The following is a 26,938-nucleotide window of genomic DNA, read 5'->3' on the forward strand; positions in this document are numbered from 1 at the left end:
AGTGAGACAGATGGGAAATCCCCACTGTCAAGAGCACCATGAGGACTGACAACTGGCACTGGCTCTGCCACCACACCCCTAACACCCTGAAACCTCCAGTCACTGCAGATGCAAAACTGAAACAGTCACGTGCTTCATGAATGAAGAGAGGCTCTCTGTTCCTCGGCAAGGGTGTCGAGTCTCTTAAGTCCAGCTCAACAGTGTGGATTCTCTGGTCTGCACTGTCTGGTGGCAAATCTCCACTACATGGTCAGTGACATGTGACATCTTAATGCGGCAGGGCTTTTGGTGACGAAGGCCACAGTCGGGACGCTCAGGGAAGCAGGCCCTCACCTGCCGAGGGCATCACAGAGAGAAGTCCTCCCTGAATGAGCGGTGGGGGGGGGGGGCTCTACGTGTCCTGGACTAAACGCCTTCTGTGGTTTACGATGACCAGAGGGCCATCCGTTACCAAGGGTGAGGGGATAGGTAACGAGGCCCACCTAGGTCTCCATCGGGAGGATGAGAAGATGATCACCGAATAAAATGTAAAGGGATTTCGAGACCAAACATAAAGTCATTCTTATGTCACCACAAACTGCTTACTCAGCCGACCAGCCTGGTGTCCGTGGGTAAACGCCGCTCTCAGAGCCTGGCGGGGCTGGTTCGACCCCTGGTAGCACCTGTCTCCTCCCCAACCTGGGGACCTCTGTGCCTGGCGAGGTGGGAGGCGGGAATCCGCCCTCCTTGCCGTCCACACGGTCCAGTGCCCCCGGGACGGCGGGGCAGGCCGGCTCTGGGGCCCGGTCTCCGGACGGCCGCCTGCCTGCCGCACACACACCACGCTCTCCACTTTTGGCCTCAGCAGTGAGGGCTCTCCACCTGTTACATCCTTTGTTGTGTTTCTCAAGTAATTCAGAATTCAGGCAGACAGGAGGGGCACTATTTATGGGGACCCTTCGGGGTACCTCCCAACACGGAAATACAGTTGGTGACCGCCTTTCACTGCAGGCACGTTCTAGAGAGTTGTACCAACAGTGAGTCACTACTCTTTCCTGTGTTTTTCAAGGTGTCTGTAATGAGTATTTGTTACTTTTCCATGATAATGATCGTTTACAAAGGAGTATTTGAGTTTGGTTGATAAAAGGTTTGTGCCACCATCAAAGCAATTTACTACTTTCATTTGCATGTGCTATGTTAGGCTTTGTACAAAGGAAAATAGACCTTCACCTCGCATGAAAGTCTGTACCTAAGATAACAAGCTTGAGCTCTTTGGCAGCCCTTCTTTCCAGCGCTCAGGACGCCTACTGGGTGCCAAACCCTCTGTCTGGTCAGACACAGCTTCCCTTTCTGAGCGTCCACAGTTATCACTGTGCTGACTGCAAAGTGCTGTTTCATGGAGACCCAAGCAGAACACCGCAGAAGCGCAGAAAATTGGACAAACGTGTCCTGGTTTAACGGCAAGATACTGGTTTGCCGGGTTAAGAAGAGAAGCTTTTGTATCAGTCAGCACTTTCAGCTGCAGAAACAGAAACTTGACTGCCTGATCTGAGCAGCAAGGCTTCGCAGAAAGGCAACCACAGCTTGGAAGGCTGGGGACCCGTCTCCGGAGGCTGCCCGGCTGACCTGTGGTCACAGCAAAGCCATCAAGTGACACCCAGACACCAGGCACTAGTGCGGGGAGGGAAGGCCCGCTATGCCCACTTCCCTGTTCTTCATTCCTCCTGCAAATCTGGGGCAGAGACAGCTGCCCAGCTAAGCTTAGGCCAGGAGCACACGTCAGATGGAAAGCAGGTCAGGAATGGGGGCTGCTGGCATTTTTATCTTCTCCGCTGGGAGGGAGCATGTGCCTTATAAGGTGGGGGGGCGTTCCTCGAACAGAGGAAGGCAGGTTAGATGATGCACTCCTTAAAAATAAAAAAGGAAATGCCCTATGGCGTCCCAGGCAGAGAGGGGCTCGCCCTTGCTCACGCCCCACGAGGCTCTGCTGTGGCTGGGATGTTGCTGTCTGACATGCTGATGGTTGCGACAACGTTCACGTCAGCATCTGTGCTGTGAGTCACACCCGCAAAGGACACACAGTCCCCCAAGTCGTCCACGTGTGACTTCTGGGCGTCTGCCAGGGTCACGGGTGGACTTGTGCTTTCTGAGGAACAGTTCTGTTCACAAACACCACGCACGTCTGAAAAGTAAGATTAATGGTAAGTTGTGCTTCTCGCCTGGAAATCGAATTACAATCGTAAAGGTTATGGGTCCTTTACGAGGACTGAACTGGCCGGGACGGCTGCGGCTCAGTAAGTTCCCTTGGCGGTTTATTTTCACGTCGTCTGCAGTGATGGGGGATAATGGTTCAATCTGCAGCTGGGGGAAGTTCCCGTGGAGCTCTGCCCCCGGTCCCGGGGCCTGAGGGGACTCTCTCCGCAGCGCTGAAGCTGCTGCCATCCCTCCACCGCGCCCTAGAACGTCCTCCCCCTCACGGTACAGGGATGTGCAGGCGCGCACAGTAAGTCTGCACAGGCGCTCAGACGCAGAAGCAACAAGTCACCGAATTGGCCCGAAGGACCCGCCCACATTCGTTTCCCCGCCCCACCGGCAACTAGGAAGCACGGGATCTACAAAGGGAAAACCAGACACCACCCGCACTCCTACAGACGCGAGCCAGCGCCGCCAGCGCCGGGACTGACTTGTTTCACGCAGCCACGTGCGCGCGCGTCTGACGCCAGAGGCTGCACGACGCCCGGCTCACGGCCGTGGAGCGAGCACCGGCCCTCGTCCCATCACACGGAGTGCGCCACAGCGTTTACCTGTGTCACTAACGCCGCGTGCTCGGGCTACTTTCAGAATCATTTGCTATTTTAAATGACGCTGCAAGAAGCACGGCTTTAATACTTAAATTGTAGTGCTTTCTTTTATCTGAGTGAGGCATGAGTCTAGTATTTCGTTATTTTTGTTATTATTTTTCCCCAAAAAAATCTTTTCCACAACATTCATTTTCTATTTTTGATGCTTACTAAGCTCTTTTACACACAGGCTTCTGTATTTGCATCTGTGCCACCTGCCTTCTGTACATTGACCCACCACGTGGAGTTCAGACATGCTCGTGGTCATTATTCCAACCCAGAGAAACGTTCCCCTTCGCGCCAAAGGGACCTAAACTACCGCCTCTCCTCCTTCTATCTGAACCCAAAGCGGGTTGCATCCTACCTACTCCAAGCCTAGTTTTCCATATAACGGTGTCAGTGTGTGACCCACGTGATACTCAGCACTGGCAGATTCTGCTCCAGACGAAACAGTCGTACTTTTGCAGTCAGGGTTACCAAAATCTACCATACAAAGCAGCCTGACCTACTACAAATCAGATATAAATAACAAGATAAAGATCAAAAGTAAAATATTCCACAGACAGTTGGGGTAAAAGGTGATGTCTCTGCTTGACAGGATACGACTTCACTTGTCACTGACATGATGTTCCATGATGTTTAGATACTTGTACACAGTAAGGACAGAGAAGTCATGAAGTAGCTGCAGAATGTTACAGTCAGCACCTCCAGCAGTGGCTCTGCCAATTTTTCCCCACGTTCTAAGAAGTTTTGGGTTTCCACGACACCATTTTACGAGGAGTAGGATAAATGCCGTCGTATGCCTCTTATAAAACAGTAACAGTAATTACAATAAAAGTAGCTAATACTAATCACTGTGCTTGGATGAACTCATTCGCTCCTCCCATCAGCCTCACGAGAGAGGAATGTGATTATCACCCCAACTGTAGAGGTCAGGGAACCAATCCCCAAGTGGAATGGCAGCCATCCAACCCGAGGCATCCCTGCTTCTACAGGCAGCATGCAACAGCCCTCGGTCTCCTCTAGTGCTTTCTCCCTCAATATAATATTGGCCTCTTGACTTCCTGGTTTAAAAAAAAAAGGCTGTCTGCCATTTCACTGTCAATATATTTAAGTGATTTTACATTACATGGCCAGCATCACCTCCTCTGAAAGCTTTACCTGTCTCCTCCCACAGAAAATTCCTCACTCTTCAATGCTTTGAAATACGTGATTCCATTACTGTACATCGGCTGTAACTTTTCTTCACACGAGTTACATTTCCTTTTATACTATGAACTGACTCGGTTCAGTAAAAGTGAAACCACAAAGAATAGTGGGGAAATCACGCGCGCTAACAAAACGGCTTTTGAGTTTAATCGTACAAACCAGAGAAAACCCTGAACGTGCAACGTCTGGTGTGGTCTCCGTCGGCTCCCACACCGCAGGGTGCTCACATACTCACACTATCCATTTTTAATCAGGTTTACCATCTACCGGAACTCCCAGCATCACGGGAATTTGACTCCGCTTGCCGGCTGCTCCGTCCGAGAGAAGCGCGCAGGGGAGGGCCCGCTGAGCATCTCGGGAAACCCCGAGGAACGAGGCCCCGCGCTTACCGCTTGCCGCGGGGGTAATGCCGCACGTACTCCCCCACATCGTGAGCGGCAACCGCCAAGACTTGCGGGTCGTCAGACACTTCCAGAAGTTTCGTCAAAATCCTGAAATAAATTTAATCCAAAGAGAGATTGATTTCTGATCCGTCTACAGAGTGCAACAGAGCACAGGCTGAATGCCAGTATCTTCCTGAAAATAGCCGTTTACAAACATGACCGTATTTTCTACAGCTTTCACTATTACGCGCAATACATCACACGTATTTTATTACACGTACGTTAGCAGTTTTCAAATCTTTCTACGCACATGACAGGTTACTTTCAGAGTCAAAACATAACACCACGCACAATTCCCCAAATATCCGAGACTCCCTCTCCTACTCTTTCGAGAAGGACGACGAGAATTCTGCGTAGATGCTGCCTTAATATACAACTACCCGTGGGTCCCTGCTCATCATACTCTGTCATCCTCCTGCCAGCGCCAGTAACCAAGCACCTTCCCGCGACCGATCAAGACGGGACCGAGGAAACCAGGTGTTTGCGCGACCAATGACTGAGTCCTTCTCTCCCGAATACAACGCAGCTTAATGAGAACGAGAACGGGGCTGTATCTGCCACTGCATCTGCAGCGCCGGGAACGGCCCTCACCACACGCCGCCGCCCAGCAAGCCCCCACATCCCTCGTCATCTGCGTTCAGGCAAATCCTTACGAGAATAAAAGTGCGCTTTGTTCGCTGTCTGCACGCGTCCGTGAGGCTCGCTGACTCCAGTTCCTGGAGCGCGTTTACCAGGTAAGGTCCCGGAGACTGGCTCAAGCCTTCCCCGCCCTTTCCTGCCAGCACCTCAGCCTGGCGACAAGCTAACTCCACAGTAAGCACCGCTGCCAACCACGGAACCGTTTCATCAGGAAGTAATCACACACCTTCTCTCTTTCAGACTAAGTGGGAACCCACACTTCCAAACAACAGAGGAGAAAGGAATGCACGTTCACTGCACACACGCCTGTTCCCAAGTCTGTGTAAATCTGCTCCTCGTGACAACACATAAACGAGGAAACGAGACTCAGAGAAGCTAGGTAACATGCCTCAGGACACAGCAGATGTGGAAACCGAGATTTGCATCATCATCTGCTGACTGCAGCCCTCACAAAGCACAACCACACCCTGATGGCCGTTACTCAGCTCAAGCACGGAAGACCCAGTAAGAAAAAACAAGACTTACAATCTCCCATACATTTGTATTTTTTAAATTTCAAAAAAGGTTCTTTTTATAAGGCCAACAGGCAAATTATTCTAAAATTTAGTTTAATTCAACCGAAACATTTTAATAATTTCAAAGGATTAAATTACTTTGCATTTAAAATTACTTTGAAATGTTATTTTAAAATTATTTTATAAAATAAGAAACTGATATTAACATGTCTTTTAAAGTGTAACAGAGTATCTGTTCTGAATACCCCAAACCAGAAGTTAGCAATCTCAGCTGAAATCTAAACCCAGCAACCACCGCTTTTATAAATAGTTTTATTTTTTTAATTTAAGTATAGGTGATTTACAATGTTGTGTTAGTTTCAGGTGTACAGCAAAGTGTTTACATATATATATAAAAATTATACGTGTGTGTATATATATATATATATAATTTTTCATCAGATTCTTTTCCATTATAGGTTATTATGTATATTGCACATCGTCCCCTGTGCTGCACAACAGGTCGCTGTTGTTTACCTATTTTACATGTAGTAGTATGTACATATATTAATCTCAAATTCCTAATTTATCCCTTCCCCCCACCTCTTTCCTCTTTGGTAACCACAGTTTGTTTTCTATGTCTGTGAGTCTCATTTTTGCAAATAAAGTTTTATTGGCACACAGTCACACTACTCAGTTTACTCACTGCCCATGGCTGCTCTCGCACTACAAGGCAGAGTTTACCTCCTGGGCCTTTACAGAAGTCTGCCAATGCCTGCTTTAAACCACATTCAGTGGCCTGAGACATTCTCCACACGGCTGAGACCTTGATTTTCACAATCAGGTCTGCGAATCAGCACCGTCAGCATCACTGGACACTTAACAAGAAAAGCTGAATCACAGACCCAACCCTAGACCTGCCAAGACAGAACCTGCCCTTTAACCAGACCTCTGGGAACATCTGAAGAGCAGTCTTAGAATCAGAGAAGTCAGAATTAGGAGGAATCCCAGAATCCTATGGACAGATTTCCTGATAAACACAGAAATGATTTTAATGGTTATCCTTCAGAGCCATTCCACTGAATATCTTCAGCAATATCTTTATATTATTACCTGTAAATCCACTAGGCATACTTTCTATTTCTATATTCAAATCATCAATAAAAATGTCCAAAAGTATAGGTTCAAAACTAGATTCTCGGGTGAGTAAAGAGAGCTCCCTCCAAGTCATCTCTGAATGTAGATGTTAAGTCCACAGCCGACCCGACGATCATCATCCAAGTCTCTATCACCACGGTAACCACAAGCCAAGACTGTCAGGTACACAAATAGGATGGAGACAGCAACACATCACAGCTCTGGACTTGGACCAAACGTGAATTCTCACTCTCACATGTGCTAGCAATGTAATCTTAGAAAGCAAGGATTCAAATCCAAAACAGAATTCACATTATTATTCTAACTGATCACTCCACAAATTTGCGTTTCTTCTCTTTCACAGTGTTTTCCCTCGGTTTTATAAACTTGCTTTTGCTTTTCTTTAATTATAATCTACATGGTTTCCTGTATTTCAGAATATTCCCTATTCAAAATACATACTATTTCATAGGTAAACAACAAGGACCTACTGTAGAGCACAGGGAACGATATTCAATTTCTTGTAATGAGCTGTAACAGAAAAGAATTTTAAAATATATATATGTGTGTGTATATATATATGTATACATATATATAAACTGAATTGCCTTGCTGTATACCTGAAACTAACACTGTAAATCAACACTTAAATAAAAAGTAAGAATTTAAAAAATACATACTATTTCAAAATTATAACATGCCAGATTAAAATGCATTTTCCATATACTATTATACTCAAAAGTGGTAAAGGGCGAACCAACTAACATCACGTAACTGCTAAGTTTGGCATCCCGTGGAAAACAGGTCAGAGCCTGACGCAAGCACGGCTCTCCACAGACAAAAAGGCCCGCGTGCACTGTGCTTTTCTAACAGCAGAATAAAAACAAAACCAAACAGATTTCATCCGTGTCTGCTTTATCAGCTAGTTTAAAGGGCAACACTGGTGTGGCCCTTTCAATCATCCCCATGCAGATAATTAACAGGAATAAAAACTAAAGACAATGACTTCAAATATCTCAACACATTAGCATAAAACGAAACTAATGGACCACACGTCATTGTTTCTTGTTATTCAGAAAAGTCACAAAACTCAAAGGGAGTAACCTGAAGGAGCCATGAAAATTAAAACCTCACAGCAGAAGACAGAACATGCACTTCAAAAGTCCTTTAAGTGCATCTTAATAAAATATGTGTAATGCTTTATAAAGTAAAAGCTCCTTCCATTATATTCAAGTTTTCCAAAGAGTAGATTGAAAAAAAAATTATCTCATTTTGTTATTGTTGCTAAAAACTCAAAGTGGCAAAACAATGCTGGAAAGGTAATTCATTCTCTCCCTTCAGCCTATTCTCCATCAGTCCTGCCAATAAATTTTTAGAAGATAACGTCTAAGCAACAGAAACAAATCTGCCTGAAAATGTTTATTGGACACATGCACATACGTTCTCTGCTCCTTCTAGAGATCTCATTAAAATGACAGCAAAAGGATTTTTCTCCTTTTAAAACATAAACCCGTAAGAAAAGACAATGTGGAAAACTAAACAACAGTAACAAAATCCTGAAGTGGAAAATCAGAGGAACAAACACTAAATAACTTGAGAAAACCAAATACCAAGCTGATAGTGAGGGAAGCTGAGTGGCAACCTGATCTGTAACACAGACCGTCTTGAACAGTATTTCTCCAAATCAGACTCAAGCTGTGCTATCCAATACGACATCTACGAGCCACACTGTTAAAGTTAAATTGACAGAAATTAAATTAAATTAAAATTCAGTTTCTTGGTCACATCAGCAATATTTCAGTCACTGACAACTACACTGAACGGCACAAACATAAACTAGTTTTACCATCACAAAATATTCTATTGAAGCTGAAGGAGAAAACAAAAAAATTTAAATGGTACAATATACAGGAATGCCAAGAAATCAACTACATAGGAATAAATCTAATGAAAGAAGGACAAGACCCTAACATTATCTGAAGGAAATCCTATACAAACGAAAGGGTATATACACCATGTTTATGGATTGGAAACAACTACATTTTTAAAGTATCAATTCCCCCTAGACTGAACTATGGATTCAAACTCAACCAAAACTCTACTAGAACTGTTTAGTTGACAAGTTTATTCTAAAATGCATAAAGAAAAAATAATAATAAAATAAAATAAGATGCATACAGAAATTCACAGAGCCAAAAGCACCACGACACCTTGGAAGAACAACACATTGGAAGTGCTCATGCTGTCAGATACCAAGACTTATTTACTACAAAGTACAATGAACATATGCAGTTCTGCAGCAAGAAAAGGCAAATAAATGATAGAACAAAATAAAGAATTCATTAAGGCATTTGCGTAACAGAGATTCTAAACATGGTTAGGCTGTAATTAGGGGGAAAGAAAGGCATCCAGACTGGAAAATGAGGAATAAAACTCTCTCTGTTCACAGATACCCTGATCTTGTACATAGCAAATGGGAGAAAAAAAAGTCACTTAAAAAAACTATGCAAACCAATAAAAAGAGCTCAGAAAAACTGCAGAATAAAAGAGCAATATACAAAAGTCAATTGTATTTCTATAAACTTGCAACAAAAAATTGAAAATGAAGTTCAGAAAACATTTCCATTCACAACAGCATGAAAAGAAAAAGAAAAAAATTATAAATAAATTTAACCAAAAAAAAAAAACCCTCAAAACTTTTACTCTGAAAACTTTAAAGCACTTTTGAAATTAAATATAATCTAAATAAATGGGAAAGCATCCCACGTTCATGAGTCTGAACACTAAATATTGTTAAGATGGCAGAACTCCGCAAATTGATTTACAGCTTCAAAAGATATCCAAGTGACTAATAAGCATATGAAAAGGTATTCAAACACATTAGTAAGCAAGAAAATAGAAACTGAAATCATGGAATATCTAAAATTTCTTAAGAATGACAAAAACATGTTCGTATGTGGAACAAGGGGTTTTAGAGCATAAACTGGAATTTAAAACTTACTTCAAGAGCTCATAATTCTTCTCATTTAATCTCACAGCATTTTCTCTCCAAAATTTCTCAGATTTGTGCACAGGACTCCATTCCAATCTTCCAGACTTAAGTTCTGAACTATATTCATCAAATGAGCTATAAAAATTTTTGAAGAATTCAAAATTTATAAGAATCTGAGAGATACACCAAAATTTAAAAATGTAAAATGTCTTCACTGATGATTTAACAACAAAGACTGACATCCTTTGCACATTCACAAACTCCCACTAAACAAAATTTAGACAGCTTAAATAATCCTCTATAAATCATGTGAAATGTATTCAGGGTACTAAGGGGCAATACTCCTGTCGAATTTGAAAGCTCATCATCAGATAGTAGCAAGAGCACTTGCTTTCAGAATCCTTGCCCTAATATTCACATAAATGTGTATCACTAAAATGCCTAGTAATCTAGCATCACTTCCACCATGCCGCCTAAAATACTATTTGCCAGACCACTAGATACATTAATGGGAACTGATGTAAAACTATATTACTTTAACACAAAATACAATAGTACATTCTAATTCTATTATACCATAAATGTTGTGAACTATGATACTGCACTATAAAAATAAAAACACGTATCAGTAAAATATTTTCGAATGTGACTACCAACAATGTAGCGGGAATTCATTCACTGAATTAGCCCATTAAAGATTATTAAAAACAAAAACCTCCATGCACATTACAAACTGCAGTGCAGTTTGATTCAAAAGTTATTCACCTGTACTGAGTAACAATCATTCAAAGCTTCATAACATGAAAATGTTTTAACGTGGTTAGCCAGTGAACAAACGTAATGACAGGACATGCTAGTACTTTTTTTCAAGGAAAAATTTCAAAAAGAACTAGCCATTTAATACTAATTGGTAATTCAATATAGCAAGGATTCACTGGTTAAGCTGACCAGAGTATCCTGTTAAGTAGTAATTTAATGTAAGGCTAGTTAGTGTAAGAAGTAATCTTATTCATTTTTTTAAACGAGCTCAAATCATTATTACAAAAGAATAATAAATCTTTTAAATAAACAGAACAGAATCTGTATAAACTGCAAGCTTATTGGTGCCCTAAAATATTACAGTCAACTTATTCATATCTGAAATTATAGGAAGACAAAAATCATTTGCTTTCCTCCACAAAACTCATCCAAACCACTGACATGGGTGATAACTCCCATCTCTACAAAAGCTCTCGATCCTTGGGATCATGGGCTGCACTGAACTGTCCGGTAAATACACTTCTGGAACACACACTATACTGAAGGCATTTGCTGGACAACTCACGGCAAATACTACACGGTTGGAATTTTATCACTATTTTACCAAAAGGAAAACTGAGACTAAAATGGCAAGAAGCTTGTTCAAGGCCACACATGGAGAAAGTAGCCAAACAATTCAAACGAGAGTCAGCCTGGCTCCCAAACCCAATCCACTCGTGAGAAAGATCTATTTCTAGCAAGTAACTCTCTTGTGAAAGAGGATGTGACAATGAATGTATGTATGATCGTGTACAACTGAAAAACTGTGCTCTACATTGGAATTTGACACAACATTGTAAAATGACTATAACTCAATTAAAAACTTGTTTAAAACAAATAAACTTCTTAAAATGGTTAAAAAAAGAATATTCAACTTCTCTTTTTCTTTGATTAATGTTTGATTAACTCAGATTGAACAGATTAAATGCCATTAAACAACAACAAAAAATGTATCAATAGTTTAAAAACACAGAATACATGGGTTAATGGGAAAAATCATCAAGATACCACTGAACAAAAAAGAACAAGGTCAAGAAGAGTATGCAGAACCCCATTTGTGCGTGTGTGCACGTGTGGGCGCCAGGGTGGGGGCTAGAAGGATTTTTGGGAAGTAAACACCAGAAGCCAGAGGTGCGGGGGGAACGAGGTAGAGAAGGTGGGGGACAAGGCTGGTGTCTCTTCTGTTAGTGTAGAAGGGATTTTTTTTTTCTTTACTGCATATACATTATTTGCATAATTTTTAATATAAAAAATAAATAAAACCAACAGGAACTTCAAAAAAGCCGGGGGAAACAAAACTCTTCCCATATATGAGCAAACCTCCTCCATGAATTAACAGCGCCTGCTGCCCAGAAAGGTTCTCAGAGGGCGGCACCAACAACCTGCGGATTCCAGACACACAGAACAGCGCGATCTCCCCGAGAGGGAGGAGGCAACACTGGCCAGGACCAGTTGTTGCCACGCTGCTGAGCTGGTTTTTCCATACCTCCCAAGTTTTAACAGGAGACATGTTTTAGTGCAGTCTTTTGAGTTGATAGTAGCAAATTGAGATTCCCTTAAAATACGAGGCAAGTTTAACAAGGCCCGAGGTATCCAGCCTGCGAGCATTAAGAAGAATGACATACCTAAGGTCTTGGACACTCTCACCAAGTTTCTCCAAAAGGAATTTTATATCCTCACTGATGTCCTCATCATCGTACTTCTGCTGTTCCAAGTTCTCCAACTGCTTCAGGACTTTGCACTGAATCATAGCCAGAGCGTACTCTTGGCGAGTTTCTCTTTCAGTTGACTTTTCTAAGAAGTTCTGGGTTAGACAAAGACATGATGAGAAGTGATTATAATCTGTTATGTCCTCAGTCCACCGCTCTTCTCAGACCACTGCTCTTGCAGACCACTGCTCGCTCCTCCTCCTGTTCGTACGTGAACCATCACTCTTAAGTGGATGCCTGTATTGCAAATCTGCACTGCCTTCCCCAGCACCTGAACCATATCAGAAGCGTACCTCTGATTTTTTCCTTCCTTATTGGCTTACAAACATTTTATATGACTGACCCAGGCAAGCCTCAAAACACTGGACACATACACAGTTAAGTCCATCACAATGCTTCCTCACAGCCCTGCTCCTGAGCACACCACCACCAACGCTGCATTCACTGGCCGCGGGGAGCACTTCAGATCCCGAGGAAGACTGGAGAGCTACACTCCATATTTAAGATACATCATAACTCACGGTTTTAACTGTGAACTCAACACAGTCAACAGAACTAGTAAAGAGTGGCCTGGAGGCGGGCGCTCTCCTGAAACCAGCTCTCCCCTCCACTCCCTAAGACAACTGCACTTCAACTTCTCCCCTTTCCTTCAACCCTATGTCAAATCAATCAGTAAGTCTCATCTGTTTTTCCGTTAAAACATGTTTGAATTTCATCTCTCTGTCTCATTATGAAGAATAAAAAGGTTATGAAAAACACCTAAGAAAATGAATTTGCCAGAAACAAAGCTAGCTTTTCCAGCAGCGGTGCACTATTTAAAGACACTAAAAGTCAGTGCATCTTCACCACAACAAAATCATAAGCATAAATACCATCCTGGCCTTTGTCCAGGCAATGGTGCCAAGTGGTCTGGACTTCACCAAGGACAAGGGGGAACCAAGTGACAATTCAGATCCTTCCTCCACCACAGCTGCTAACCTTGTAAAACACGTGGCAAGCAGCGCTTCTCAAACCAGCTGCAGAGGAGACTAGTGTTTGTTTTTTGATTTCCAATCAGTCACAAACAAAATACTTTTAAGAAATTCCAATAAAAAAAGAACTTCTAGGGGGGAGGGTATAGCTCAGTGGTGGAGCATGTGCTGAGCATGCACGAGGTCCTGGGTTCGATCCCCAGTACCTCCACTTAAAAAATAAAGAAACCTAATTGCCCCCCCAAATTTTCTTAATTAAAAAAAAAAGAGTTTCTAGATGAATTTAAATGAATTTAAAAAGACATGCAAAATACGAACTCAGATTTTGTGTCATTAAGCTTGACAGGCATGTCAGATTACTGAAAGTTTCTCCACACGCACGCTCGCCTGCTGTATCTGCCTCCTGCAGGCTGTGCCCAACAGCTCACAGCACTGCACAGACACGCAGACCACACCTGAAGCAGTGCTGTGTTAAAGCACTCCCCCCAGGATTTAAAATGTCTCATTCTTACCAGACCTCATCCAAACCTGGTATCTAATGAGCAAGACAGATAAATTCCTAAAACAGGGAATGAGGGACAGACCTAGGAATAAAACTCGTTGATAGCAATACTTCCATGTTAAAGCAGTGGGCAGTACAGTCCCACACGCCCAGATTAGAGGCAGCCTCATGAAAGGCTATGACCATGAACTACCTGCACAGGGAGACAGGAGCACGTGCTCGTCTGTGTCTGTGTGCGTGTGGTGGGGGGGGTGGGAATTAAACATCATGGCTAATACAGCGAATGTAAAATCCAAATTCGATCTGGTGATATTTCTTTCTAAGCCTTTCTGCTGAAAACCATGCAGTTGTAAAATATAATTTTATCGCCTGACCTATTACAGAGGCTCTTGACTATAAGCAGAGTTAAAAAGAGAAGCAAAGCCCACAACAGATGTAAACCTCTAGACAACAAGCATGGTCTTCAGAGTCTTTCTCAGTCACAGCCTCAAAACATTTCAAATTATTTTTGAAACTAAAACTGACACATCAGTTTCACCGATGGAATAACATTTATGGAGACCTGGAGTGTCAGCCCCGGCTATGAATAAGTGAGACTGACATTTTCAAAAATAAAACTCACCCAGCCAAATGGGAAAAAAAAAAAAAAAAAAAAAACAGCTGCTAGGTTTCTTCAGCTCACAGCAGCTCAGCAAGCTTCCTACAGTCTTCAGCACAAAAATTTCCTTCCTGAGTTTCAGGATGGGGGAAAAAATTCATAACTAGACAATCCTCAAAAAACCTCATCAGTGAAATCTTTATTAAAGGTTACAGGAATTTGAGAATGATTTAAAAAAAAAAAAAAAAAAGACCTAGCTAGGTCTGACAGTCTTACTCGAAGGCACCAGGCCTTGGTGGGTGATGGCCCACGAGAGGGGTGGTCAGTAATGGATCACGACTGGCCCCACCAGTTCCATGCCCAAATGGCAGCACAGGTCAGCAGAGCCAAAGTCTATTCCTTCAGAAAGCAAACGGCCACAAACACCAGGACTGCATCTTCACCAGCCACGTGCTCCCTCTACTCCCCTAAGGCTCCCTTCAGGGGCGGGGGCGGGGGGAGTGTGGACGGAGGGGCAGGGATGGGTCCTTCCTCAGGAACAAACCCCTGACAACCCCAGAAGGTCCTCTCTCTTCACTTGGTAATGTTTATCAAGCTTCCTCCACCTCTGCAGATCTGAGACTCCTATGCAACCTTCACAAGCCTCTTCCAGCCCTCTCCTCCCTGAAGCTTTTCCTAAACCCAATTAAAAGATAACATTAATGCAAAAGAATGGAAAGATATGCACTCTCGATATATAGTGGACAGCGATGTAAATTTGCAGTTTTGAAAGGTGATGTGATATTAATTGTCAAAACTATAAAAAAAAACTATATTCCTCAACTTAGCAATTCCACCTTTGGAACTTATCCAACAGAAATACTCACTCAAGTGGGCAAACGTGTAAGAGAAACTGGAAACACCTCGCATTTTCATCAACAAGATACTGGTTAAAGAAACCACTTTACGTGAACACAGCAGAATACAGCCATTAAAAAGAGCACTGAAGATCTACCACAAGAAAATGAAAATATATTCCTTACATACTTCTAAGAATAAAGCTACAGAACAGTATTTATAATGATACCCCTTTTATTTTTAAATACAAAACAAAATGATACACCTACTTATATATTTATCTCTGTGTGCTTAGAGAAATCCAAAAGATGTTAGTGACTATATTTCGCAAATGTGAAGACTGCTATTTACATTTGCAATACCTCTGTACTAGTTTTTATTTTTGACTTGTCATTGTTTATTTAAAGAAAGCAAAGAACAAGTAACAGTTTAAAAGCACAAATTCCAAAGCCAGTAGCTTGCACTTGTATGTCCACCATCTTCCAGCCACGCGCCCCCTCTGCCCCAGTATCCCCGTAGGTAAAAGTATCCTCCACTTTCTCGTCTGTTCAAGTGAAGACGTTGACTTAAGTCACTGCCAAAATTCTGATATCCTAACAGGATCACTTTACTGCTCAAAAGCGTCACTAGATCCTTATAGTTTCCTCAGAAACATGCTGCTGGTCAGCAGACCCAGAACCTGAACTACAACTCCATGCTAAAACAAGCGTCCCACAGGAGAAAAAACTCAGTAACAGCCTCTTGGAACACAAGCAACAGAAAGGGCTCCCCTCCGTGCGGAGGTAACACAGCGACACTCTGGCACCTCCGAGGCTCCCCTCTGAGCGGCCTCCTCCGGCCCGCCCCTCCCCGACGCACCAGCACAGACCAGGGACACCCGACCCCACGTCCACCAGGACGCAGAGTTCCACCACCACACGGGGAACACGCAGCTGGGCCCCACCTGCTGAAAGCCCCCAACACTCCACAGCAGCAACGCCTCACACGCGCACACACACCGTAAGCAGCAGCACGGGACACTTACGCGGAACGCGGCCAGGATGATTCTGGTCACCTTCTCTTTGACGGACTCCTGGAGGATGTCGGACAGCACAGGGATGACGTTGTAGCGCCGCAGGTGTTCGCACATCTGAGGGCTGAACGCCAGGAGCCACACTGAAAAGATCATCTGATACTGCAGCTGAAAGCCACACTTGTTGCTCAAAACTCCCATGATGCTGAAAAGGAGCACACACCGAGGAGACATTTAGGATGGCGGCACAGCGCGGAAGACGCGTAGCGACTCTTCTTTCCGCACTAAGGACACAGTCTCAATTACGTCCTTGCTCTCTTTCTTAAGACCCCGATGTCCTGGGGTCTTAAACCACCAGTTCTCTCCTTTCACTATTTTCCCTCCTCCCGTGATCCCTGCTTTGTGATCTGAGGAGTACCAAAAAGGCAAAAACAGAAGGGAAAAAAGGGAACTTTCAATCCTAAACAAAAGAAATGGCAAAGTGTATGTTTGATTTCTTTAAAAACGAAAAAATTAAATGACTTTCCCGAACTGCTCAGCTACCGGCAAGTTAGCACATTACACCTTTCTTGATGCCTGTTCTCAACCCACAAGCCTCTTACTTAGATCACGGCCGACCTCGGCAGGGGCTACTAGCGTATCGAGACGTGCAGGCTGAACGGGGACTACTCCAGACGCATTTCCGCCTGCTCCTCCTGCTGGACTGAACGGTTAATACTGCTCGCCGTCTTCCAGGCTGCCAGTGCCAGTGATCAGAACAGCAACAGCTGGTACCCTCAGTTTACCATCCAGGTCCACTGGGCCAAATTCTTACATCTGAGTTTATATTTTGGGTAATTGTAACTATTTGTAGAAACTGCCATTTCATGACTTTCACTCTCTTACAGGTCTTCCAAAGAACAAAAAGAAAAGCTACTTTTTGTTAAATACAATAAAATTCAATTTATCTTCCAATTACAATACAGGTCTATTGGACCCATTTACAAACCATGATAAATTATGAGATCTTGGTGATTCTGTTAACTATAATTTGAAGAATTACACTGTTTCATCATGCCAGATACTATTTATCATTATTCATTCTTATTCTCAATTCTGCTAGAAAACGTTAAAGACTAAAATGATGAGGAAATTGGGAGACTGGTGGACTCATCTAGGAAGATGATATAATAGTGAAGTAAGTATTATTTATTAATTAAGAATTTACAATACTTATCGCATTGCCCCAAATACTGCATCACTTTTAAGCAGGTAAAGACTGGAAACACCATCTTTGTGGTCTGCCTTCAGGTTTCCGTGCAGAAAAGAGTTATTAACATCATGGTCCTGAGACAGCTTTCCTTGGAGAGGCCTGCTTACAAAGCTGGCCCTTGGCTGGCTGCTGGGAACGCGACTGGTAAGCAGTTCCCCACACGGAAACGAAACTTGTCCTTAATGGCACGGTGGCTCGCTGCACCTAGACGGTCTGCACAAACAATGTGCTCGTGTTTATGCTGAGTACCTGCCCTCCTCCTGCAGTGTTCTGTGTGCGAGGCGGGGGGCCGACCTCACACATCCCCAGTGAAAACCGTGGGTCCTAAGTCTCTGGGCAGAAACCTCACGGAAGACAGTTTAAAAAAACAAGAAGAAGAAAACCCTCCTTTTTAATAATTAAATGTATTAGTTTCTTTGAAAACGTCAAGGAGAGACACTTTTAAATGTTCTTCCACATGAAAAGTCAAAGGGCGCTCACCAGTTTACCCCGTCTGCTTCCACCCAGGCAAAGCGGTACTCGTTGACCCGAAGCATCAGCTGCAGACAGCCGGCCACGCACTGCACGTGCTGGGAGCTCTGCGCGGGAGAAGCACGGGGCTTAACACCGGGGCGCACCAAGAGGCACGCGGCACGCGGATGCCAAACTCTGGAATTTCCCACCGAGAGTTTCTTATCATCAGAACACCCAAACGTCTCTAATATTTTTTTCAAAAGTCAATCCTCCTTTTTGTTCTTCCCGCCACCACTTAGAAATGAAACATTTTCTGCCAAATTAACCCTATGAGGTTCAAGCCTATTGGACACATGGTGTTAGGGAAATCAAGGATCAAACTCATTAGGTCTTTGATGCGGTTTGATAAGCAGCTTATCTTGCAAAGTGTCACTTACCCCTGGAAGGAGGCGTTCTACAGAGATACGGCTCTTCAACGTTATACAAATATCAAAGAATAACAACAAAATGAGTAAGATAGAAGCTTATGCTTTGAGACAGGCCCTTATTTGAACCGTCTTGAGCATGTTTCTGAACCTTTTCGATACTCTGTTTCTCCATCCTTAAGCAGGATGACACCCGCAGGCACCCAGAAAGGGTGGCTTAGGATTAAGTCAAGTAATTCATTCAGCTTAGAGCCGAGACATTCCATAGAAACTGAATCAGTAAGAACTTAAAAAAGAACATACAGCATATAAAAAGTCTAACTAAACACTTGATAAAGACTGAATTTTTTAAACTATCAGTTCGACAGCACCGTCTTAGAGAAACTGAGGTTACATCCGAAGCTCAAAATAAACACGAATAAACATCCCCAGGAAGTTTCAGGCTCCTCAGTGTCAGCAAAGCTGGGAGAGACACCTGGCCCGGGCTTGTCCCTAAGTACTTGCATCTACAAGAAATGGGGGGACAAGAGGACGCTAGCCTTAAAGAACATGCTAACAAAAAGAAAAAAGAAAGGAGAGGATGGTGGATGTTAGATAAATGCACAAAACCTCACACACCTGATGCTCCTTAAGTCTCATGTTTTAATTTAAACTAAGTTTGTTAAAACTTAACACTTCAAAGAAATTCCAAGCACGCAAACACAAAAACACAATGATATAAGTATATTTGGTGGAAAAAAATCAAAAGTTCTCATGAACAGGCTGTCTTAGGTTTTACCTACAAAGTAGTGAACACAGTTGCCCAAAATACCACGTAGCCAGTAATATAATTTGCCTGAAAACTCAAAACATTAGCAGAAATTAATGAGCACAAAAGGTGAAATTTCAGCTCTAAAACAATCTTCCATAATGGGAAAAAATACACAGGTATTTTTCCAATTCAGTCAGCAGGTAAGGAATCCTTTGTGAAAGGATTCCGTCTGTCTGTCTGGAGAGAGAGCCTTAGCTCAGTTTCCACACGAAATGAATAAAAAGGCCACCTAGGGCACCCTTTCCTCTTCCATTTATTATCGACCTCCTCTCACACAGAAATCCCCTGGTTCACTGTAGGTCCTCTTCTCTGTATCCATTCACCATATTATGTTAAAACACACGACGCATTCTAAAAATGAATTCTTCGCTGTTAGTTACGGCTTCATTATTCACATTACAGACGAGCACATACAAGACGCTGGTGCTAAAACTGCTCTCTCCTCCTACACTGCAGGGGGCAGTCCAAATACCATTCCAGAAATTATTTTCAAAATATACAGTGAAGGCAATACTGGGGAACGACTGTATCAGTCCCTTAGCTTTCGCTCACACTGTCCTATTGGTCTCACACATAAAATTATTCAATTATTTTTTTCAAAAGAAAATAATCAGCCTTTGATCAATCCAACCAGTCACCAAATCTAATTCTGCACAGAGACAGCTCACGCGCTGCTGGGGAACGCTGCGCAGTCGTGCAAGGCTGTGTGACCACTCCTCTCGGCCACCCCGGAGCCCTCACACCCTCCCCTCTGTCCTCCTGTCCTACCCCCTTACTCGCAGCAGCAGGAGGAAAATCCTGAGACTGGCTCCGCCACCAACATCTCACCCCTCAAAGTGAGCTACGCTGGCGGCCACTCACCCCTCCCTCACCGCAGACAGGCTTCTTCCTGCCCAGGACCCGCAGCCCCAGCACGCACCCCCCCACACACGTCGCTCCACCACTCAGACCCCTCTCCTGCATTTTCAGTCCCTGCTCATCAGTGTCCTCTCCTCAGCACCTTAACGTACTCAGTCCTTCCCGTCTGAACATTATCCCTAAACCTCGTGCCAATCTCTGCATCTTTTTTCCTCCCAATATATGAAGGTTTCTTGAAAGAACTATCACCAAATTCTTACCTCTCTAATTTCTTATCGCCCACTAACATGGCAAATGCTGAGGTCACCCGTGACCTTCAATTGCCAGTTCCAACAGCTCCTCTCTCACCTGAGAACCAGACCCCTCTCTCTAGCTGCTTCCTGGAAGCCCTTTCCCCTGCTCTCTCCAGCTGAACTGACGCTCCAGCTGCAAGTCTCAGACCGAACGTCACCTCCTCCGCCACGTGCGAAAGGCACTAACGCAGCGTAATGGCTCCGAACAAAGGCTCTGGAAGCAGCCTGCCACACTCGGCCACTTCCAAGCTAGGTGACCCTGAATGAGCTTCCTGCCTATAAAACAGGGAAAACAGGGGCAGGTCCCACAGTGTGGGGCTAATCTCACCGCTAACACAGGGAAGGGCTCTCGGCGGGACCTGGCACAGCACACCCGACAACGTCCGCGGCTGCGCCTGCCTCTGTGGTCTGGCTTCTCAGACGGGACTCCCAGCCCTGCGGCGCCACCCGGCAGTCTCCAGTACCGCCCTGAGTGTGTGTGCATGTGTGTGTGTGTGTGCGTGTGCGTGTGAGAGATCAGTCACCCCCATTACACCAGAGAGCAGAAGAGGAGCCTTTTTTAGTCTCAGCAGCAGGTACAGTCCCTGATAAATCACAGCAGTTTTCACTGTTTGTTTGTTAAACGAATAATGAATATTTGCTTCACTTGATGGGATTTTTTTCTATTTTGCCATTTGGCTTTCAAAGAAAGAAAGTAGAACCTGAAGTTTTAAGATGCATTTTGTCCAGATGAAGTCGTTCTTGTTTGCCTGTTGTTCAAACTGCATCTTGCTGGCAGAAAAGGACAAAGTAGAGAGGCCCCCAGAGTGCACGCCCCCTTCCCCCGAAGCCGGCTGCCGTGACAGTGACACAGGAGCGCCCGGCCCTCCACAGCGCACAGGGCAGACACTGGGCTTGAGCTTCTCCGAAGCTGCACACGTTCTTCTCTCGCTACAACTTCCTGCCCTACTAGCAGGCCGTATGACTTCTGAAATGTATTCTTGAAGTAGCTGTAACTGCTAATAGAAAATACTGAAATCTCACAAGATTTCCAACAAAGGCAAAGTGAACGAGAACTGAAAGGCAGACAAACAGTCTACCTTACAAGACAAGGCCAAGAACCAGCAAACTGAGGAGGTGGCATTCGAGGTGTTCAAATGTTGCTCCTTCCAAACCAAGTGCCACGAGAGAGAGTCACGCCCGGAAGAGTGGCCCAGCGCCTCCCGAGCCGCCCCAGGCCTGGCCCCCCCGGCGGCCTCTCCCCGGTCTCCCCGACCCCTCTGCGCAGAACGCCCCGAGGGTGCAGATGCCACAGCTTCTGGGTGTTCGGACCAGTTATAAACTACAAGGCTGACCTGCAAGTAGCACGTGGCCGTGTTAACACCTGTGCATGTTTTTACTGACCTGAATTTTACATGAGACGCTCTGGACATTACTTACCATAAATACCCTATTGGCACAGGACAGCATAAAATCAACTCACTCCAGCCCTCAGTACCACTCCTCAGATCAGCCACTCTTAACAATGCTGAAATGTTCTACACACTATATGCATGTCTTTTCTTTTTTAAACATTGACTTGTAACTTTCTTTTTTCATTTAATAAATCTTATACTTAGAAAGCTACTTCATTTTTAACAACTTCATCTATACAAAGATTTCAAAACCATGGTGCTCTCAACTCTGAAGAAGCGTTCCTGAATTCATCAGCACTTACTGGGCTGGACCGTACCCAGGGGCGCAGGAGGAGCTCCGTTCCGCTGGCAAACACACCGCGCCTGTTACCGCCCAGGTAAGGAGGCCGCCTGCCGCTGCGGCGCCAGGACGCTGCTGGACAGCGCCACCCTGCTCACCTGCGCCGTCAGAACGGAACGCAGGGCACGAGGCCTGCGTCACCCCCCGTTCTCCGCTGTTCCCCAGAAAGGCTCTGAACTCAGGATTCATTCAGCAAACATTTACCGAGTGATGACTACGTGCCAGACACTGTGCTTGCACTGGGCACACGGGCGTGAACACAACAGACCCCGGTCCTGCCGGCAAGGGCTCACGATCTAGAGGAGGAAGTGGAAGGTGGGAGACAGGACCTGGAGACCAAGTCCTCTCTGTGCCCCACGTCCCTGCACCGCCCAGCAAACATCTTGTTTACCAGACATTTGCTTTTCCATCTCCGTGTGAACAGCTGTCCCCCCGCCTAAGTCGCCGACCCCACCCCTTCTCTTTCGCTCAGAGGCCATGTAAGCCTCAATTATCTAATTTGCCCTGGGGCCTCATACTCTTACAGAGACCCGAACGCACACATTTAAATTTGATTTTCTCCTGTTAATCTGACTCCCATCAATTTAATTCTTAGACCAGCCAGAAGAACCTAGAAAAGGCAGGGTAATTTTTTCCTCCCCGGCAAAGCTATGACATTTTTTTTTTTAATGACCAAAGAAAGGGAAAGGAGGCAAAGAGGAGAGAGGTTTGACAAATTATCTCTGGCAAATCACTTAAACTCTTCAAAATCGTTGTTTCAGTAAAGGAAAACAATACCAGCCTTACCAAATTAAAAAAAAAGAACAAACCTCTGCCACTCAAATCAGTTTCCATAAACACAACAATTGTAAGGTATGTTATTATTATTATTACTACTACTATTATTATTACTATTACCTCATAAAATCAGAACTAAAACACATACAGTGCAAGAATTCCCTTGAACTTGGCTTACTAAAAGAGACCCTCTAGTTAATACTCATAAAATACCTATATTAAATTAAGACCTAAATTAACTTAAGATAATTTAGTGTTAGACTTCAGTCTTAACCAAAAAAGCAATTTCACTATTAATTTACAAGTTTATAAATCTCCTTCAAGTATCGCTTTCAATCTAATTTGTTTAGTCATGTAATTTAACTACATCACTACTAGGATTCTTCATTATAGGGAAAAATTATTGCAGACTTAAGAAACTGTGATTTACTGTATAAATTACTGCTCTGTATACAAGTTCCAAGAACACACCTAATGCACAGTAGCAGGCTACCTTATTATTGCTTTGAAGCTATACTTTGAAAATGCTCCGTACTGAAATTCTCTACCATTTAATTTTCCTTCTCATTGCCAGAATATTCATCCAGGCAGTCCTTCCAAATATCCGATCAGAAAAACAGAACTCGTAGGTTCTTATCTCCTCTTTTTCTTAATATTCATTCTTTGCATATATTTTAATGATCCCCAAAGCTTAAGACATTAATTTTGTGGTAAGAAGATAAAGGATAATTGAACGATGAAAATCACCCAAGAATTGCTTTAGGTACATAACCATGCTCTAGAAACCTGCGAAGACATGGAATTGACTGCGAATTTCTTTGGGTCCTCACCCTTTACAGCTCACCAACTAGACTACAGGCAAATAACAGGCCTGTACTGTATGCATCCCTGACGCGGCCCCCTCACCCCTGCTACCTGGGCAGTACTTTCCATGCACTTATCAACACACAGTGCGGGGCACGCGGCAGCGCAGCATGTGTGAGACCCTGGGCACACAGGGAGCGCTCACGCGCAGCATGTGCGAGGTCCTGGGCGCCATCCTCAGCACCTCCGTTTCAAAAAAACAACAGTAAAGAACTAAATCATTGAAGTACTCCATCTCTTTGGAAAAACTGAAGTCTTAAGTTTTGCAAGTGTAGCCGCTGCATTTAAAAACAGACTTCAAAAGAAGTTTCTTCTCTAGTTCACAGGGTATTCAATTACAAGATACTCAGTATCTTGCAATAATCTTTGATGAAAAAGAATACGAAAACGAATATATACATGTATATGTATGACTGGGACATTGTGCTGTGCACCAGAGATTGACACATTGTAACTGACTGTACCTCAATTAAAAAATATAGTCTTAAATTAAAAACAGTCAAAGCAGTAATACTTAACCTCACATTAACAAGAAGATTAGAATTGCCACAGAAAACAATTTAAGGAATAGGTCAAAAGCCAAAATAGCTACTTTTTTTCCCCTCTTGTTCAAAAATGCTGCCATACGTGCTAAAACGTGGATAAATCCTGAAAACTTTACGCTAAGTGAAATGACCTCGTATTATGAGACTTGATTACTGGAAAGGACTGGAAGAGGCAAATCCAGAGACAGAACGTGGATCAGTGGTTGCCCGAGGTTAGCGAGGGGATGAGGAACAGGAGTGACTGTTAACGTGGACAGGGTTTCTTTCCGAGGTGCTGAAAATGCTATAAAATTAGCCTGTGTAAATATGCTAAAAACCTACTGAGTTGCAAATGGAAGGACTGTATGGTGTAAGAAATGTATTTTGATAAAGCTGTAAACAAACCAACCAAAAAGCCTCCATCAAACTGACAGGTTACCTGCTCACCTGCACTTGCCACCTTCCCAAGTGCCCACAGCCCCATGGGGCTCGCGGCTGCCACAGTGGATGAGACAAATGTAAGGGATAGGGCCGTCATCACGGAACATCCCACTGGAAAGAACCGCTCCAGAACATTAAACGGCAAAAGAAAATAAACAACACGGAGAACCTGGCAGCCCAGCCACGTTACTCACTGCCAGGGAGGCCACCCTCACCCAGCAGCAACCAGCGCCAGGCCAGGCCTACAAGAGCCAGCGACAAGGATCACCCTGCCCGGCAACACGGGCAAGAGTGGAGACGACAGAGGAGAAAGAATCCAAAGTCTCGGAGAGGCCACAGGACTCCTCTCCATCAGGGCATCAGCACAACAGTCAGCTTCCAAGGCTGCGAGACTTCCTCCGGAGAAAGGAAGACTGATAATTCACACTCAAGGGCCAACAGAGACCTGAGCAGAGGCCTTAAGGTAAGCACCTGGACTTGGACATCGTTTAGTATTTTTACATTTCAGTAAAAATGACACAGTGCATTTTAGGAAAATTTCATTTACACAATGTCATTTAAATAAAAACATTTGTAATGACCGACTGGGAACCTGCGATTATGCCTCTGGCTGTTCTGAAAGCCAAGACCGCTGCAGCACGCTTTTTTCACATAGAGCAGCGTCAAGCCTTTTCTGTTTGCTTTACACTGCCATCAAGTGGCAACAGCATGCACTGCAGCTTACCAAACTGCTTTCCCATGCTCTCTGAGAACCTAAAGGAATTTTAAGATAAAATATCAGTATTCCTTTAAAGTCTATGCAGGCTATGCACCGTGGGGATGCCTGTAGCTCCGAGTCTAGTCCAGTGCCTCTGAACTCTCTCAGCAAGCAATTTGTTTCTTTGGGGTCTTGCCACTCGAGCTGGATGACCTCGGGCAAGCCAGTGGGCCTTCCCAGTGGCCTCACTGTTCATCCCTAAAATATGGCCTGTGGTAAGTCCTATGACAGGGAGGGAGTGTGTAGGCTCAAGGCCATGTAAATGAAAAAGGAGTGAAACAGCACCAGGCACACAGAAGAGCTCAGTAAATCTCAGCTGCCAATTCAGACTCCCCCACTGAGACACAAGTGTCAGAGAAAGGGCTAATCTCAACTTAGCACAGTCTGCTTTCCAAGGCAACAGCCTTCTGAAAAAGCAGGAGCCTTCCAGAAGAGAGAGGGGGTGTGCTCAGGTCTGAAGGGCGCTAAGGGAAGAGATGGACCATCAAAGGCCCCCTTCTCTTCGCTCGGCGTCACCTCTGATGCTAGTCCCAGCTGAAGTCTGATTCTTCCCTTCAGTTGTGCCTCTGAGGCCAGACCCTTGCTCTGATCCTCAGGTCTGAGATACACCCGCCCGAGGGGAGCAGCAGGGAGAACAAGCCCCACGTCCACCAGCAGCAGAGTGACCACCCAGACCAGACATGTTCACATACAGCTTCCACAGAGCCAGTAACCAATGGCGGGGACACCAAATCCATGGGTTTACATTGGGAAACCAATAAACATCCTCAAAATGGTAAATGCCTACAACTCAAAATAACTTCTATTCAGGACGTCAGGAGGCCAGTGAATTAAGAAGGAAGGTACTTACATCACTTGAAGAGGCTGTTCCTGTTTCAACAGCGACACCGCTACCACGCAGTTTCTATTACGAAATAAATGACTTATTACTTAGTTTTGTTTTTAACTTTATCTTAATTAATCAGCTTACAAAAGGGAGCTAGGCAAATTTTATAATTTTTTTCCGAATCCTACTTAGTGGAGAATCATCAACAAATAAAAGGCACGGGGATGATAGGAAATATTCTAAACACCATTACAGTCATCCAGATGGTTCATAAGTGAAGCTAGTGCAAATCTCCAAGTCTCAGGATTTACTTCCCGAGCTGATTTTTCCAGTAAGACAACTGTGTTAAGCTGAATCATCTACACTGTATTCCATGGCAAAGCTTTCAAAGCAGGTGACTGTTGATGGGAAGATATTACATGGAACTTAAAATTGAGGTTATCCACAGCAGTGCTAGCAAGTTACAATGACAAATCAAAACCTTACATGTTAGAGAGAAATGACCAAAGAAAATTTAATGTAGAAAATCAGAAGCTGGATAGGAGAGAGAAAAGTGATAATGAATTTCTGAAAGGCACTTTTTACTTTGTTTTATTCAGTAACTATCACTTACTAGGTGCCAGGCATGAGTCCCTGTAACCCAAGTATAATGCTCAGACTACCAAAAAAGGCTCCTAGACGTCACTGTGAAGTCAAAGAACAAACTGTATGCTTAATATACTTCATTTACAACTAATTTGGGCTTTTGAAAGTTTATTTTCTA

General features: G+C 44.0%; 1 protein-coding gene across 2 annotated transcripts in view; it reads right to left on the reverse strand.

Annotated features, from left to right (window-relative positions):
• Positions 1 to 26,938, reverse strand: part of ATP6V1H (ATPase H+ transporting V1 subunit H) — a 51,766-nt gene that overhangs the window by 11,416 nt on the left and 13,412 nt on the right. The window contains exons 7-12 of one of the 2 annotated variants that reach the window (XM_074355079.1): positions 26,200 to 26,253; positions 17,893 to 17,990; positions 16,173 to 16,365; positions 12,157 to 12,335; positions 9,743 to 9,868; positions 4,418 to 4,519 (exon numbers count right to left, since the gene is read on the reverse strand). In XM_074355079.1, the coding sequence (XP_074211180.1) occupies positions 4,418 to 4,519; positions 9,743 to 9,868; positions 12,157 to 12,335; positions 16,173 to 16,365; positions 17,893 to 17,990; positions 26,200 to 26,253 (752 nt within the window). The remainder of the gene's footprint in view (positions 1 to 4,417; positions 4,520 to 9,742; positions 9,869 to 12,156; positions 12,336 to 16,172; positions 16,366 to 17,892; positions 17,991 to 26,199; positions 26,254 to 26,938) is intronic. The other variant, XM_074355080.1, reaches the window with a different exon arrangement.

The sequence above is a fragment of the Camelus bactrianus genome, chromosome 29 (genome assembly GCF_048773025.1).
Source record: "Camelus bactrianus isolate YW-2024 breed Bactrian camel chromosome 29, ASM4877302v1, whole genome shotgun sequence".
Lineage (NCBI taxonomy): Eukaryota > Metazoa > Chordata > Mammalia > Artiodactyla > Camelidae > Camelus > Camelus bactrianus.